This window comes from Urocampus carinirostris, chromosome 19 (genome assembly GCF_059441175.1).
Source record: "Urocampus carinirostris isolate Australia breed hairy pipefish chromosome 19, RoL_Ucar_1.0, whole genome shotgun sequence".
NCBI lineage: Eukaryota > Metazoa > Chordata > Actinopteri > Syngnathiformes > Syngnathidae > Urocampus > Urocampus carinirostris.
Window position 1 is genome coordinate 5965339 of NC_142367.1, and position 13784 is coordinate 5979122.

At 41.3% G+C, this 13784-nt stretch overlaps 1 protein-coding gene across 1 annotated transcript; it reads left to right on the top strand.

The window, feature by feature from the left end:
- Window positions 1-1267: 1267 nt before the first annotated feature.
- On the top strand, window positions 1268-12607 carry LOC148346991 (monocarboxylate transporter 6-like). Its single transcript, XM_088324064.1, has 6 exons — window positions 1268-1454; window positions 3915-4215; window positions 5964-6107; window positions 7211-7478; window positions 10314-10813; window positions 12236-12607. Exons 2-6 carry the CDS (start codon window positions 3966-3968, stop codon window positions 12493-12495), a joined length of 1422 nt encoding a protein of 473 aa, XP_088180190.1. The 5' UTR covers window positions 1268-1454; window positions 3915-3965; the 3' UTR covers window positions 12496-12607.
- Window positions 12608-13784: the final 1177 nt, after the last annotated feature.

Consider the following 13784-nt stretch of genomic DNA (forward strand, 5'->3'; position numbering starts at 1 on the left):
TTTCATCTGGAGGGACGAAGGCATGTCCAACATGGGTGCCGAGGTGCTTAACTTGTTTGGGTGTTTGGGCATTTGGGTTGGCCATGGTCAAAAAAAATGTGTGTGTGTTTTTTTTCTACTTTTTCCCTTTTTTAATTTTCTTTGTTTTTGTATGTGTTTGTCTTGCTGTCAGTCACCCCTCTTGAGGGATATGACCAGGTAGGTAGGTAGGTAGGTAGGTAGGTAGGTAGGTAGGTAGGTAGGTAGGTAGGTAGGTAGGTAGGTAGGTAGGTAGGTAGGTGGGTGGGTGGGAGGTTGTTTGGGGGAATGGATGGATGGATGGATGGATGGATGGATGGATGGATGGATGGATGGATGGATGGATGGATGGATAGATAGATATAGCCTCTATAGAAGCTGAAATTCTGATATATAAACAAATAACCCCCCACTTCTTTTACAGGGAATATAAATTCTGAACATCAAATGTAATGATAACTTTATAAGACAATCATTAACCAAGATTACATTCTATGAGAGACAAAACTAATCTAATCAAGGGGTCTCCAACCATTTTCAAGTCGAGGGCTACTTTTTGTTACTAATTAGTACAAAGGGGTACACAGTTTGATATGCATTTCTAAAATAACAACTTAGTATGTCATTACTATATTGCTACTATGTTATTACCGGGTTAATTATTGAAAGTAGGGTTAAATAGACCCGTAATTTTACTAGAAAATCACAATGACCCAGGACTTTCAGCCCAGCTATCTTCAGAACAATTTCAGGACACCTCAGCTGCCTGTGGGGGGCACCACGTCGGAGACCCCTGGTCTAATACGAACAAAAACCAGTGCCACAGAGCACAGCCTAGTGGCAAGTCGCCAGACAAGCATGGTGGGGACCCAAGGTAGGTATTCCACTATTTAAAACATATTTCTAAAAAAAAAAATAAAGAATAACATTGGTAATATTAGGTACTTTCGCATAATATGCAAATCTATGTTTTTTTTCCTGAGGTGTTTTTGTACCACCAGGAGGCACTAAATATTACACACCTACCCTTTAAGGATCTGCCCAGTGTGTTGAGTTTAATATGTCATCATTCTTTATTTTATTTTCACTTAATTGAATCATTTTTTCTTCTGTATTTCTGTAGCACTATCTTTCCCCTTGAGAATTGATAACGTTGTAATGTTAAACAGTTTCATGCAAATTATTTGTAAACGTGCAATGTTCAATAAAAATAGCATTTAAAAAAATGGCATGCCAGGTGCGCATGCGCGTGAGGAGAAGCAGCACGTTGGACTACATGTGAGAATTTGTGCTTTCCAAACCTCGCCCCCCTGCGCAACCCCACTAGTCATTTCACAAAACCACCCTCGTTCATTTCTTGTTTAGGTTATTTTATTTATCTTCTTCTTATTTTGTAATGATGAACAAACAACAACAGAGAAGGAATCGGGACACGAGTAAGTACTCGTCTTCTATCTCCCTCACCAACTTCCGGGTAGTAAATTTTACACTTCCTGCTCATCCTTTCTTTCTGTTATCATTTTTTTTACATTGAGGCGCTTTCAGATCGCACTCGAGTCGTTACCATCACGAACTCTAAGAGTATTATTGTTTATTTTGCCCCAAAATGAACGTGATCGTGGAAAAAAGTCCACAATGGATAGTGAAAGGAGGAAGCCCTGTACGTCATTGATGCAAACACAGCACAACTCGGCAATCGGGAAAACAAGAATACCTCACAAATGAAGCTGACTTTAAATGTCTGCTGACTTTTCATAGCTGACCTTTGTTTGTGGTTGATTTTGTGGCTTCAACTGCGTATTTGTGGTTCCCCTTGCTGCATTCGAGCTGGGCCAATTTCCGTCCCGATAACAGAACGTAAACACGGGAACGCCCGTGGAGCTAGATACGACGATCTTAAACATTATTTGCACGGTTTTAACTATCGTGTTGTGTTCAGGTCAAATAGACACGCCATCCAGAAAAACTCCCCATTATGATCATTTTGTGACTTGAATGTGAAGACTTTTTCTAGTTTTGTCACAACCGCAGACAAAATGAAACGTTTTTATTCACATATCTATGCAAGCTGTATAAAAAAGTACAAATATCGTCTTTAAAATGTGGACAAAACGAAGGTTAAACAGATAGTCTATGTTGAATCAACAAACAATTCATCTCTGTTGTTTACATTTTGCTTTCAGTGCTTTGAAGAAGTATTTAAGACAACCGTTCAACAGCTGCTAGATAGAGGGGCTTCTCCAGCTACTGGTATCTATCCCTTTCCCAGCAGTTTTATTTTGGGTAGGGGTTTGCGCCTAACCCCCCACCCCAGGTGAAACAGATACGCCTGGTTTACATGGTTACCAGTAGCAGGAGAAGCCTCCTGATCTGACTCTGATACAACACCCACATCATCTGGTTGCCATTGTTTTTTTTTAAGTCATCCGCTCTTCACGGATAAGCCGTACCTCGGCATTTACTAGATCCTAAATCACTGAAGAAACAATTTTGTTCCAAAAACTTAACTATCACACCGTACAATACATATTGCATCAATTTTGGCTTTCATATTTTTGTTGAAAAACAAACTTTGTGGCGAAAACACTGTTCGTTTTTTTTGTGAAATATGTCAAAGTGTCCTTGAGCAAGACACTGAATCCCTAATGCCCCTGATAGCAGGTAGTTGCCTTGCATGCCCGACACTGCTATCGATTAGTTAGTGTGTAAAAGGGAAAAGTGTGAAGCACATTTTAAAGCGCTTTGGGAGTTCTTCATTGACTTGAAAAGCGCTATATACATGCATACCATTTACCATTTATATTTACATATTAAAGGCTAAAAAGGTCTCTGTCTTGTAAAGGGTTTTACATTTTGTATTCTGTAGTGCACTGCTTAGCACATTCGCCTAACACGCGAAAGGTCCCTGGTTCAGGAACCGGTGGAAACATATGTTGTCCTGGAGCAGGATGAGCGCCACCAGGCTGTTTTTGCCCCTACAACCCTAGTGTTTGGGGATCCAACCATATTCAAATTACTCATGTAATTTTAAAGAATAAAACTGCATGGATTAAAAAAAGAAATGGAAAATAAGATATCAAATGAAATGATCTGCATTTATATAGCGCTTTTCAAGTCAATGAAGACTCCCCAAAGCGCTTTACAATGTGCTTCACATTGACCCATTCACACACACTCACACACTAATAGCGGCAGTGCAGCCATGCGTTATTATTGGGGGCATTAGGGGTTTAGTGTCTTACCCAAGGACACTTCGACATGTAACACGGAGGAGCCGGGATTCGAACCTGCGATCTCTTGATCCCAAGACGAGCGCTCTACCTCCTAAGCTATATGTTATTGAAACTTGTCTGTTAGACATAACTCGAAGCTGCTTGCTAACACGGTCCAGTTTTCAACTATCTCGCTTGGTCTCTTCATGCAAAAATAAATGATTGATCGAGGATGACATTTTCTATTGTACCACGACAATATTATGATGTTGTCGTTTGCTACAGGTGACTGAGACTACCCACATTAGAAACAAACAACAAAATGGGCAATACGAGATCGGTCTAACAAAAAGCAAGTTTTTCATTTGATTATTTCATCTCTCTATCTATACACCAAGCCATATGCCCCAGGTGGGAAGTGGCTAGAGTGAAGAACACACTCACAATAACCATTCATTCCCCTTTGCTTTTCCCAACCTGAAGCCGAACATTAAGCCCACAGCACAAGGGGTAAAGTTTATAATTTAAAAAAGTAAAAAAAATCTTGTACAAAAATTGTTATACAGTAAACACACTTTAAAATGGCCCAAAATATATAAGTTGAAAGGTTTGAAATTCATACATTTCTGATGACAATGACGGAATTATGACTGATTACATGCATATATACTTGCCTAACAAAAGGTAGATGGCCAGCAGATGCGGTGAGAGCGACTGGATCCTCATCTGTGCACAATGAGCAGTGAGAGAAATGGGCACGTCAGCAACGGGGTGGCCAGAAAACCTGGGGCTGATCTGGACGAGGCCCCTGATGGCGGCTGGGGTTGGGTGGTGCTGGTGGCCACCGTCCTGGTTCTGGCGCTCACGTTGGCCTTCCCGTCCTGCGTGGGCATATTCTACAGTGACCTGCAGAAGGAGTTTCACGCTTCCAACAGTCAAACGTCTTGGGTGCCATCCATCATGACGGCCGTGCTCCATGCAGGAGGTCGGCAAAAACGTCACTCGGGCAATTTCACACACAAGCGCTACAAAAAGATAGCACATTTAGTCTGACAATATAAATCAGGGGTCTCAAACTCAATTGACGTAGGTTAGGTTCAAGGCAAAGTAGGGCCACATTGCATCAAACATTCCGCTATTCTCAAGGTTTTAACTTACACAAAATAGGATCTAAAGTGAAAAAAGTAACAGTATCAAGAATAATTAAGAAAATCATTTATAATTAAACTAATCAGTCAGAAGTCTATCCCTCCCTGTGTCCGTCTCACTCTCCCTCTCTTTCTGCATCCATCTTTCTTTTCCTCTATCTGCCTCTATTTTATGTGTCACTCTCTTTTAGTGTTCATCTTTGTCTTACTCTCACTGTCTTGCTGTCTGTTTCTCTGTTTCACTCTGTCTATGTTTTTCTCTCTCTCCGTCTTTGTCCTTCTGTGTCGGTCTGTCTTTCTCTATTTCTCTACCTCCATTTCTCTTCCTGCCTCTCTCTTTTTCTGTCTCAGTTTCTCCCTCTCTGCCATTCTGTTGCTCTCTGTCTCTGTCTATCCCCCGATCCCCCCTCTCTCTGTTGGTCTCCTTCTGTGTCCGTCTGTCTTTCTTTCCCTTTTTCCCTCTGTCTGTCATTTGTCACTCTTTTTCTGTGTCCATCCCTGTCTTTCTTTTTCCTGGGGTCTCTGTTTCTCCCTCTCTCTTTCTACAGCTATCTGTTTTTCTGTATATTTCTCTCTACCTCTTTCTCATTTCTCCCTCTCTATCTGTTGGTCTCTGTCTTTCTTTCTGCGTCATCTCTGATTTTCTTAATGTGTTTTGCTGTCTACTTTTTATCTCCCTATCTCCTTGTCCCCCCTCTCCCAGTCTCCCTCTTTTGGTGTCTGTCTTTTTCTCATCTCTTTTTCTCCCTATCTCTCTGTTGGTCTCTATCTATCTCTCTGCCCCCCTTACCCCCTCTCTCTGTTGGTCTCTTTCTGTGCCAGTCTCTGTCTTTATCTTTTTTTTTCTCTGTCTCTCTGTTTTTGTCTCTCTGTGTATTTGTCTTTCTCTGACTCTGTTTCTCCCTCCTTCTCTTTCTGTGTCTTTTCATCTATCTATGTCTTTCCCTCTCTGTTGGTCTCTGTCTCTCTTTCTGTGTCCCTCTCTATCTCTCAGTCTAATTCTCTGCTTTGTGTATTTAAATTTCTGTGTCTGTCTGTCTTTCTTTCCCATCTCTTTGTTGCTCTCTTTTTCTCTCTCCCTTTCTGTTGGTCTCTGTCTTCCTCTCTCTGTCTCGATTCCTCCCGCTCTCTGTTGGTCTCTGTCTCTCTCTTTCTGTCTTTTTCTCTGTCAGTTTTATTTTTACTATTTTTTTTACCCAGCCTTTCACAAGGTTTTTGTTTATTTGGTAATGCCGTACTAGCAAGACACATCCCGCCCGTCAATGTCATAACTATGCCCTTGCTTAATGAGCCTCCAAAGCCATATTGGTCACAAGTAATGATTTATATTCAAGGAGGTTGATGTGAACCACTTTATATTGTTTAGCCTTGAATTTTAAATGTTTGAAAAAGTGAAACTCCAGCACCTATATTTTATTTTTTTTCTTCTGGTGGTGTGCCTCTAGGTTTTCAATGTCAAAGTCTGCTTTGGCTAAAATATTTCTAGAAACACTGATCTACGAACCTAGCAGAGCACAATAGTGTCATCGAAATATTTACCATCTAGATTGTAGTTACGTTGTAACTTGTTTTCATGTGGGTTTAGGGCCTGTGTGCAGTGTGCTAGTGGAGCGTCTGGGATGCCGAGTCACCGTGATGTTAGGCGGAGTAATGAGTGGTCTTGGAATGGCCGCCAGCTCCTTTACCCACTCCATCGGCCAACTTTTCTTCACGGCCGGTTTCGTCACTGGTAAGCGCAAAGCAACTACAGTGGTACCTTTTTATATGAGCACCCCTACACACAAGAGTATCGATTCACAAGTTATTTTTAAACAAAAAATCTTGCCCGCTTTACGAAAGAAAATTTAGTTCACGAGCAATCCCAGTGGCTACCACTGGAAACCGATTGAAACGGAGCAGGAAATTATAGACCATCATGGTATTCATGTGAGTGACCAAGCTAAGTAGCCCGATCGGTCAGAGTCTTTATTTTGTACACCATAGAATCGGAAAGATCTCCTCAATGCTATGAAACAGACCAGGGGATTGACCGTTCTTTCAAAACTGCAAATTACTATTCATGACGAGATGGAGTCTTATTATTGGTGATGCGTGTCAACAAGCTAGCGGGAGATACCGTCACAGAGGGCAGAAGTTGTTATCAATTTACAAAGACCAGGAAATTTGAGGCAGTGTTGGGTACAACCAGAATGTATTTCAAGGCCAGGAATGGCCGGTTCTGAGAAATTCAAGAAGAGGACTCTGACTGTGATTTGGCATGAGAAAGCAGAGAATGCAGGTTACAAAGTCACAGACGTTTCTTGCAGCACTTAGCTTCATTAAAATATAATTAATACTCTAAAAATGGTATGATGTAAAAACGTTTGTGTTTATGTTTTTTAAAGTTATTGTAACTTTGATCTAAAGTGTGCAAGTAAGTGCTTACACGTATTTGTCAAAAGTCACATCTTTCCCCCCCCATTCTCACACCACACACACATACACACCTTCGTTACTGCGACTCCCTCATTACAGACTCTCATTTTATCTTGATAATATCATCTTTATTTCTCTCATCATTGTATTTTTAATGTTCAATTACTTTTTGAATGTGTTTTTAGTGATCTGGAAGATGTGTTTTTTTTAGCCATTTAGGGTTGACGTGCATGCTTTTGGAAGGTCTGAACCGGGCCATTTTAAACAAAATAATTTCATATAATTAAAATTTGATGGTTCCACGAGCAATTTGAGCTACGAGGATGAACAAATTCAGCTCGTATGAAGAGGTACCACTGTACATTGATGTCTTTTTAATTGTTGTAAACCAGATGTTGTCATTGCGTGTGCTCACAGGTCTGGGTTTCTGCTTGAGCTTTCAGCCTGCCGTGACCATCCTGGGTCAGTATTTCGTGCGGCGCCGTGCCTTCGCTAATGCTATCTCCTCTACGGGTACGGCGCTGGGCTTGTGCACGCTTCCTTTGCTGGCCAACTTTCTGCACAGTGAGCTAGGTTGGAGGGGAAGCTTTCTGGTTTTGGGTGGCCTTCTGCTCAATTGCTGCGTTTGCGGTGCCGTCATGCGCCCTCTGAAAAGGGCGCCGGTGGAGCCGTCGACTGGGTCAGGGTGCGTCAGGACAAATAAAACTGGATACAGTAATCTCTTGTTTTTGTTGGGTTTGCGCTTCAAAAAGGTCCCAGTCAAAATCTTTGAAATAGAAACCCTTATTTATTAAATACGGTAATGCAGTGGTCCCCGACCTGTTCTGAACCACAACTATTTTATCGCTGACAATATCCTTGTGGCTCGGCCTAATGATATTAGTAATAATAATTCTAAATGCACTGTGTAATCATTATACCTCTAGGAATATAAATAGCAAAGGAAAATGCATTCAATCTCATCATCACACTATTTTTATTCATGGGACCTGCTGTTAGAGAATGGAGAAAACACAAAATCGTCCTTAAAGATATAACTAAATACAGTAAAATGAGTAAAAGTAGTTTGTTTATGAGATCAAATATAATGCCTTCTCCTATGTCATCCACTGTACATAATTTGTGATCTAGCTATAAGGATTCTTCGCTCTCACCGCTGCGATCCGGGTTCGATTCCTGTTGCATCCTCTGTTGCGCAAATGTAGTCATACCAAAATCACAATCATTAGTTTTCCAAATCGCTTATCTCGACGAGAGTCATGGGAATGCTGGGCCCATTCCTGCCATGTTTTCGTAATATGGAGGAAACCGGAGTGTCAAAGAGCATGGGGAGAACATGTGAACTCCACATGAGGAGGCCGTTAGCTGGAATTGAACCCGGGACCAATGAACTGTGAGGCGGATGTACTAATAGCAACATACTATGGTCGCTATCGTAACATTTAATGCAAAACGTCACATCGATCCCCGTGCCAAGTAATTCAAAATACAATTTCATCAAATGAAGTTTGTGGGTTATATGTGGTCTCTGTTGTGTTCTTGACTTTGGAATCCTTAAATCCTCAAACGCCATTGCCCAAAGTTTTTCCATAACGGCAAGTTTGTTGACAATCGTTCTAGCATGCAGTAGTTGACTCTTCTCCACGCTGATTGCCTATAAGCGCGAAAGTTTAGTTTGATTCACCTTTCACTGTATCTTCGGCAGGCGGGAGTCCTTGTTTCCAACAGGCAATTGCCCAAATAGTCCTTAGGTATGAATAAGGGTGTGAATGGTTGTCTGTCTCCTTGTGAACCCAAACACAATGATTTAAATTTTAATCGAACTTGGGCTCAGGCTTATGGTCTTACCTTTAGCAACTCCCTGTAGGGGTCATGTGCGCTAGAGGTAAGATCGGGCCCAAAAAAAGCACCCGAACCCGACGCAGGCCCGGGGGGTATTAAACCCGACCCGGACCCGGCCCGACTAATTAACTGGATTTGCTGGCCCGGCCCGAGGGGGCCCGAAATGACATATTTTATTTATAAGGAGGGGGGATTTATGATAACAAATTAAACTCTGCCTTTTGTTACAACATCTAGGCCTAAGTTAAATAAAACTGTATAAACATTTACATCTTTTATATTTCTGTGTCTGCACTGCAATCTGTCATTGACGGTTTTTTTTTTGAGGTAGCGAAAACATTTAAAGGCGTCCGTCATTTTGACGACTTGATCATTGGGCCATAATCCACAGCAGCAGTAGTCGTACGCCTTTAAGATTTTAGCGCAGCACTTTCATTGAGAGGGGATGTTGACGTGTTGTGCCGACTCCTATGCAAATCCCCCCCCCCCCTGATCGTATTCTATATAAAACGCTTATTAAAACAATAAAGCGAGCTAATTATAATCATTGGGAGATCCTAGTCTATATAACGCGTTTATTTAAACAATAAAGCGCGATCGTATTCTACAGATTGCGTTTTTTAACGCGGATGAAAATCTCACCAACGTCAATGTACGCTTCCGACAAAAGCGATCGTATTCTATATAATACGCTTTAAAACAAAATAAAGCGAGCTAATTATAATCATTGGGAGATCGCGTTTATTTAAACAATAAAGCGCGATCGTATTTTACAAAATGCGTTTTTTTAACGCGGATGGAAAAGTCACCAACGTCACTGTACGCTATGATTTCCGCAACCACAACTAATTGTACACAAATAATGTTTATTTGATTTACTATAATATCCGTATGTAATGTCTTTTTTATTGTGAATGAAACCCTGGTTGCATTGGATCCCGCGGTGTAAACAAATTGTTGTTTTTTTCATTTAAAATCGGAGGGGGGGGAGGAATTTCCATAGGAGTCGGAAAAATAGCGATTACAGCTCCTTCTCCGTTTTATCCAAATTATTTATTTTATAACAAGTATTCCTTGGTCTAGTATCCATACATGGTTTAAGTATATATTTTTAATGAACATTTAACACATTATTAATTAATTTAAAAAAAAAAAAAAAAAAAAAAAAAAAAAAAAAAAAAAAGCAGGACCGAACCCGACCCGACCCGACCGTATGACTGACATTTCAGGGCCCGACCCGGCCCGAAATTGCCTCGGGTTCGGGTTCGGGTTCGGGCTCGGGCCATAAATCTTACCTCTAATGTGCGCTCTAGACGACGTGGCAGCCTCGTGCCGTTAATGCTGCATGCTACCTGAGACATGACCGCCTTGCAGTGCCGCGGGCTCTTAAAACCTGGCGACATTGCATTAACTTGCTGCACCGCACGCTTCCAGACGACGCTGTGGCGACATTCATTGAAGCGCGGGAAAATCTGACTGTCAGCAAATCAAAATTCAGAACGGCACGCGCTACGCAAATCGTTGAAGTAGAGAAACAGCAAAAAGTAAAACACAAGGGATTACTGTAAATTGTTTATTGTGATTGGTCCAAAAATGTTAATTCTTATCTCAATCTGACTATTTCTTGCTTATAAACGTAGTAGATATCCGTCGATAACACTAGTCCTTTGCGCGGCAGGTTTTTGGCTTCTGTGAGCAAACACATGGCCTTGGATCAGCTGCTGCACAACCGACGCTATCGAGTCTACTCCGCTGCAATCATGTGGACCATGCTTGGCTTTGTGGTGCCTCTCATTTACCTGGTGCCCTACGCCACCGACAACAACATGGACTCAAGTCGGGCGGCATCCTTGCTTTCCGTCCTGGGCTTGGTCAACATTGTTGTGCGCCCACCCATTGGTATCATTTTCAGCTTACCGTGGTTCCAAGGCCGGCACGTGTACGTATTCTCCGGTGCGCTGCTGATCAACGGCCTGAGCAACGCTGTTTGCTGCCTTGGGGCCACCTTCCCGGTGCTGCTGAGCTACGTGCTGCTTTACGGGCTCTCCATGAGTGTTGTGGGGTCGCTCATGTATACCGTCCTTATGGAGGTGGTGGACATGAGACGCTTCGCTTCGGCATTAGGCCTGCTGGCTGTCATGGAGAGTGTCACACTGCTGCTTGGCCCACCACTGGCCGGTAAGATTGACGCCGAAATAACAGTACAGTGGTACCTCTTCTTATAAGCTTAAGTTGTTCCAGGATCATGCTCGTAGCTCGAATTTCTCGCTTAACAAGCAAATGTTACCGATATGTAATAATTAAAAACGAATTGGTCCACACCCATCCTCCCAAACGCATACAAGTGAACAGCTATAAAACACATATTCATGGTTTTCGTACGGGTGTTTTAAATCCTTGAAAATACTGCAATTTTAATGTTATGTTTTCAAGGTTTCAAGGAAGAGTGCTTGAACTTTGTGTGAAATGCTTGAAAATGCTTGCCATTGTTTCCATATTTCTCGGCAGTTGGACTCGATAGACCACGCATTAAATAAAGAAAAATGAAACGTGTTTGTTTAAAAATGTTAGGTTTATTATTGCTTCATAAGGAGGATTGTTGATCATACAAACGCACTGTATACTTAGTTACTGTAACTTTAAATGGATGTACACACAGCCCGCTCAAACTGGATTTGCCTTCGTATACCAAAATTATTGTGCTTAGAGGTGCTTGAATAAAGTGGAGCAATGTAGAAGTTTTAATCAGTGTTGGGCACGTTACTGAAAACCTCTAATTAGTTAGTTACTAGTTACTTCATTTATAAAGTAATTTAGTTATAACCAATTTACCAAATTACCGTATATACTTTCATTGAAGCCGACCCCCTAAAACTGCTTTAAAATAAGCAGATACGAAAAGAAATAGAAGAAAACCTCTACACCAGGGGTGTCGAACTCATTTAAGCTCAGGGGCCACCTGGTGGCAAAAAAACTTTCTCAGAGGCCATACTAGTAGATTATTGAGAAAAAGACAAGGAGAAAGAGAGAAATTGAGAAAAGGGAAAAAAGAGAGAAATGAGAGACGGGAGAAAGAGGTAATGAGCAAAATAGAGAAGGACAGAGAGAAAGAAAGAAAAAAAGAGAAGAAAAAGACTGGGGAAAAAAAGAGGGAAACAGTGTGACAAAAAGTCAAAGAAAGAGTGAAAAAGGGGGAAAGAAAGGTAGAAAGAGAAAGTTTGAGAAAGAAAGGTATAAAAAGAGAGTTTGAGAAAGAGAGAGAAAGAAATGTAGAAAGAGAGAGAGTTTGAGAAATAGAAAGTTAGAAAGAGAGAAACGGAGTTTGAGAAAGCAGTGTTCATGTTTTGCTATGTCGCTGGTGGATTGAGGGTTGCATGTGACAATATGAGAGATGCAGAAGCATTAAACTGTTAGAGGACATTATAATTCATGATTTTGCATTATTGAGTAGCGTAAAAACGCAATAACACCATTTAATAACGACAATGGAGTTACAAAATTGTATTCATAACGCATTACAGTACTCGAGTAATTGCGTTCCTTTGTAACGTGTTAGTCCGAACACTGTATATAATTTCTCTTAAATCATTATTCCCGCAGGAATCCTGGTAGACTCTACAGGCCAATATTTCTACGTCTTCTTGGCTTGTAGTGCAGTTGTGGCCTCGGCCGCCCTCTTCCTGGCTTGCACCTTTTGGTGGATGGATTTCAGTGAAGCCGCCCAACTTACTTCTGCAGCGTCAAGGACAGAGGAGAGCTGTCAATTAGATGATGAACCCGTTTCTGACTTAGTTGTGGTCTGTGGGCCCCCTCTTGGCACGCTTACATCAACAAAAACAGTTGAGTGTGCTCATGCTTGATGTTTCAACAGGTGTCTGAATATTTCATTGGATGCCAACATCAACAAATAGTGCAGCTGGTGACTCTATTGACATTGAATTTGAACTCATTAAATTATATATTCTTGCTGTAGCCTCTTTTATTTGACTATTTTCTTTACATGTACATTTCTAATCAAATTATTATCTTTGGATTAGGAGTAGGTGATTCAGGTGTTTTTGGTATCAATCCGATTCAAGTAAATACAGTATAGTATTGACCAACATCGATCTGATACTGATACTTTTTGTTTGGAAATTTCATGATTGTTAGAATAACTACTGAAAAAAACAGCTTAAGAATTGTCTTTTTATCAAATATATATCTATCCACCCTGGTCATATCCCTCAAGAGAGGTGACCAACAGCAAGACAAACACATACACAAAAATAAAGAAAATAAAAAGGGAAAAGGAGCAAAAACCACAAACACATTTTTTTGGACCATGGCCAACCCAAACGCCCAAACAAGTTAAGCACCTCGGCACCCAAATTGGTCATGTTTTCGTCCCTCCAGATGAAACGGGACACAAGAAAGCGGGCATGTCACTCGGGTCAAGTTACACGCAACACAATCTTCTGTTCAACAGCAGGGCCTGACAGCTTTCACTGGTTTACCCCTGCTGTATCGTACAGGTGCCCTGCCCATCTCCACTCATTCCTATCACCAACAAAAGCTCTAGCTTCCACTACATTTAGACCTCAATAATGCACTCATAATACCTTACTCTAGTTCTCCTTCTATTTACTTCTGCTCTCTAGATCCTCAACGTTCACTCTTCAGCCATTCTCTCCATGTGTCCAAACCAAACGAGTACTTTCTTCCACATGCGTGCTCAGTTCTGCTACTACTCCAATTCTGTCTCTCACAATTTCATTTCTCAATCCATCACTTCTAACATACTCCTCAAAAACTTCATCTAAAAAAAATGTAATTTCTTTCTCAAATCTGCATTCAGGCTCCAAGTTTCTGCACCATACAACACAGTCGGCACAATCACACTCTTAAACAGTTCTCTCTTTACATCCATACTCATACTTTTGTTGCTCATCACTCTCCTCAGAGCACCCAAAACCTTGCTTCCTTGATTCATTCTGTGCAATACCTCACACTCCATTCCACCAACTGCAGCCACATCACAACCCAAGTACCTAAAGCTTTCAACTTCTTCCAGCATCTGTCCATGCAACCTTATTTCTAACGCCATGCCCACTCCATCACGTGAACACTTAATCACCTTACTCTTCCCAACATTCACACATAACTTCAC

Coding starts and splice junctions, on each gene's coding strand:
- LOC148346991 (XM_088324064.1), top strand. CDS start 3,966: ATGAGCAGTGAGAGAAATGGGCACGTCAGCAACGGGGTGGCCAGAAAA. Junction 4,216..5,963: donor GGCCGTGCTCCATGCAGGAG/GTCGGCAAAAAC, acceptor ATGTGGGTTTAG/GGCCTGTGTGCAGTGTGCTA. Junction 10,814..12,235: donor GCTTGGCCCACCACTGGCCG/GTAAGATTGACG, acceptor TTATTCCCGCAG/GAATCCTGGTAGACTCTACA.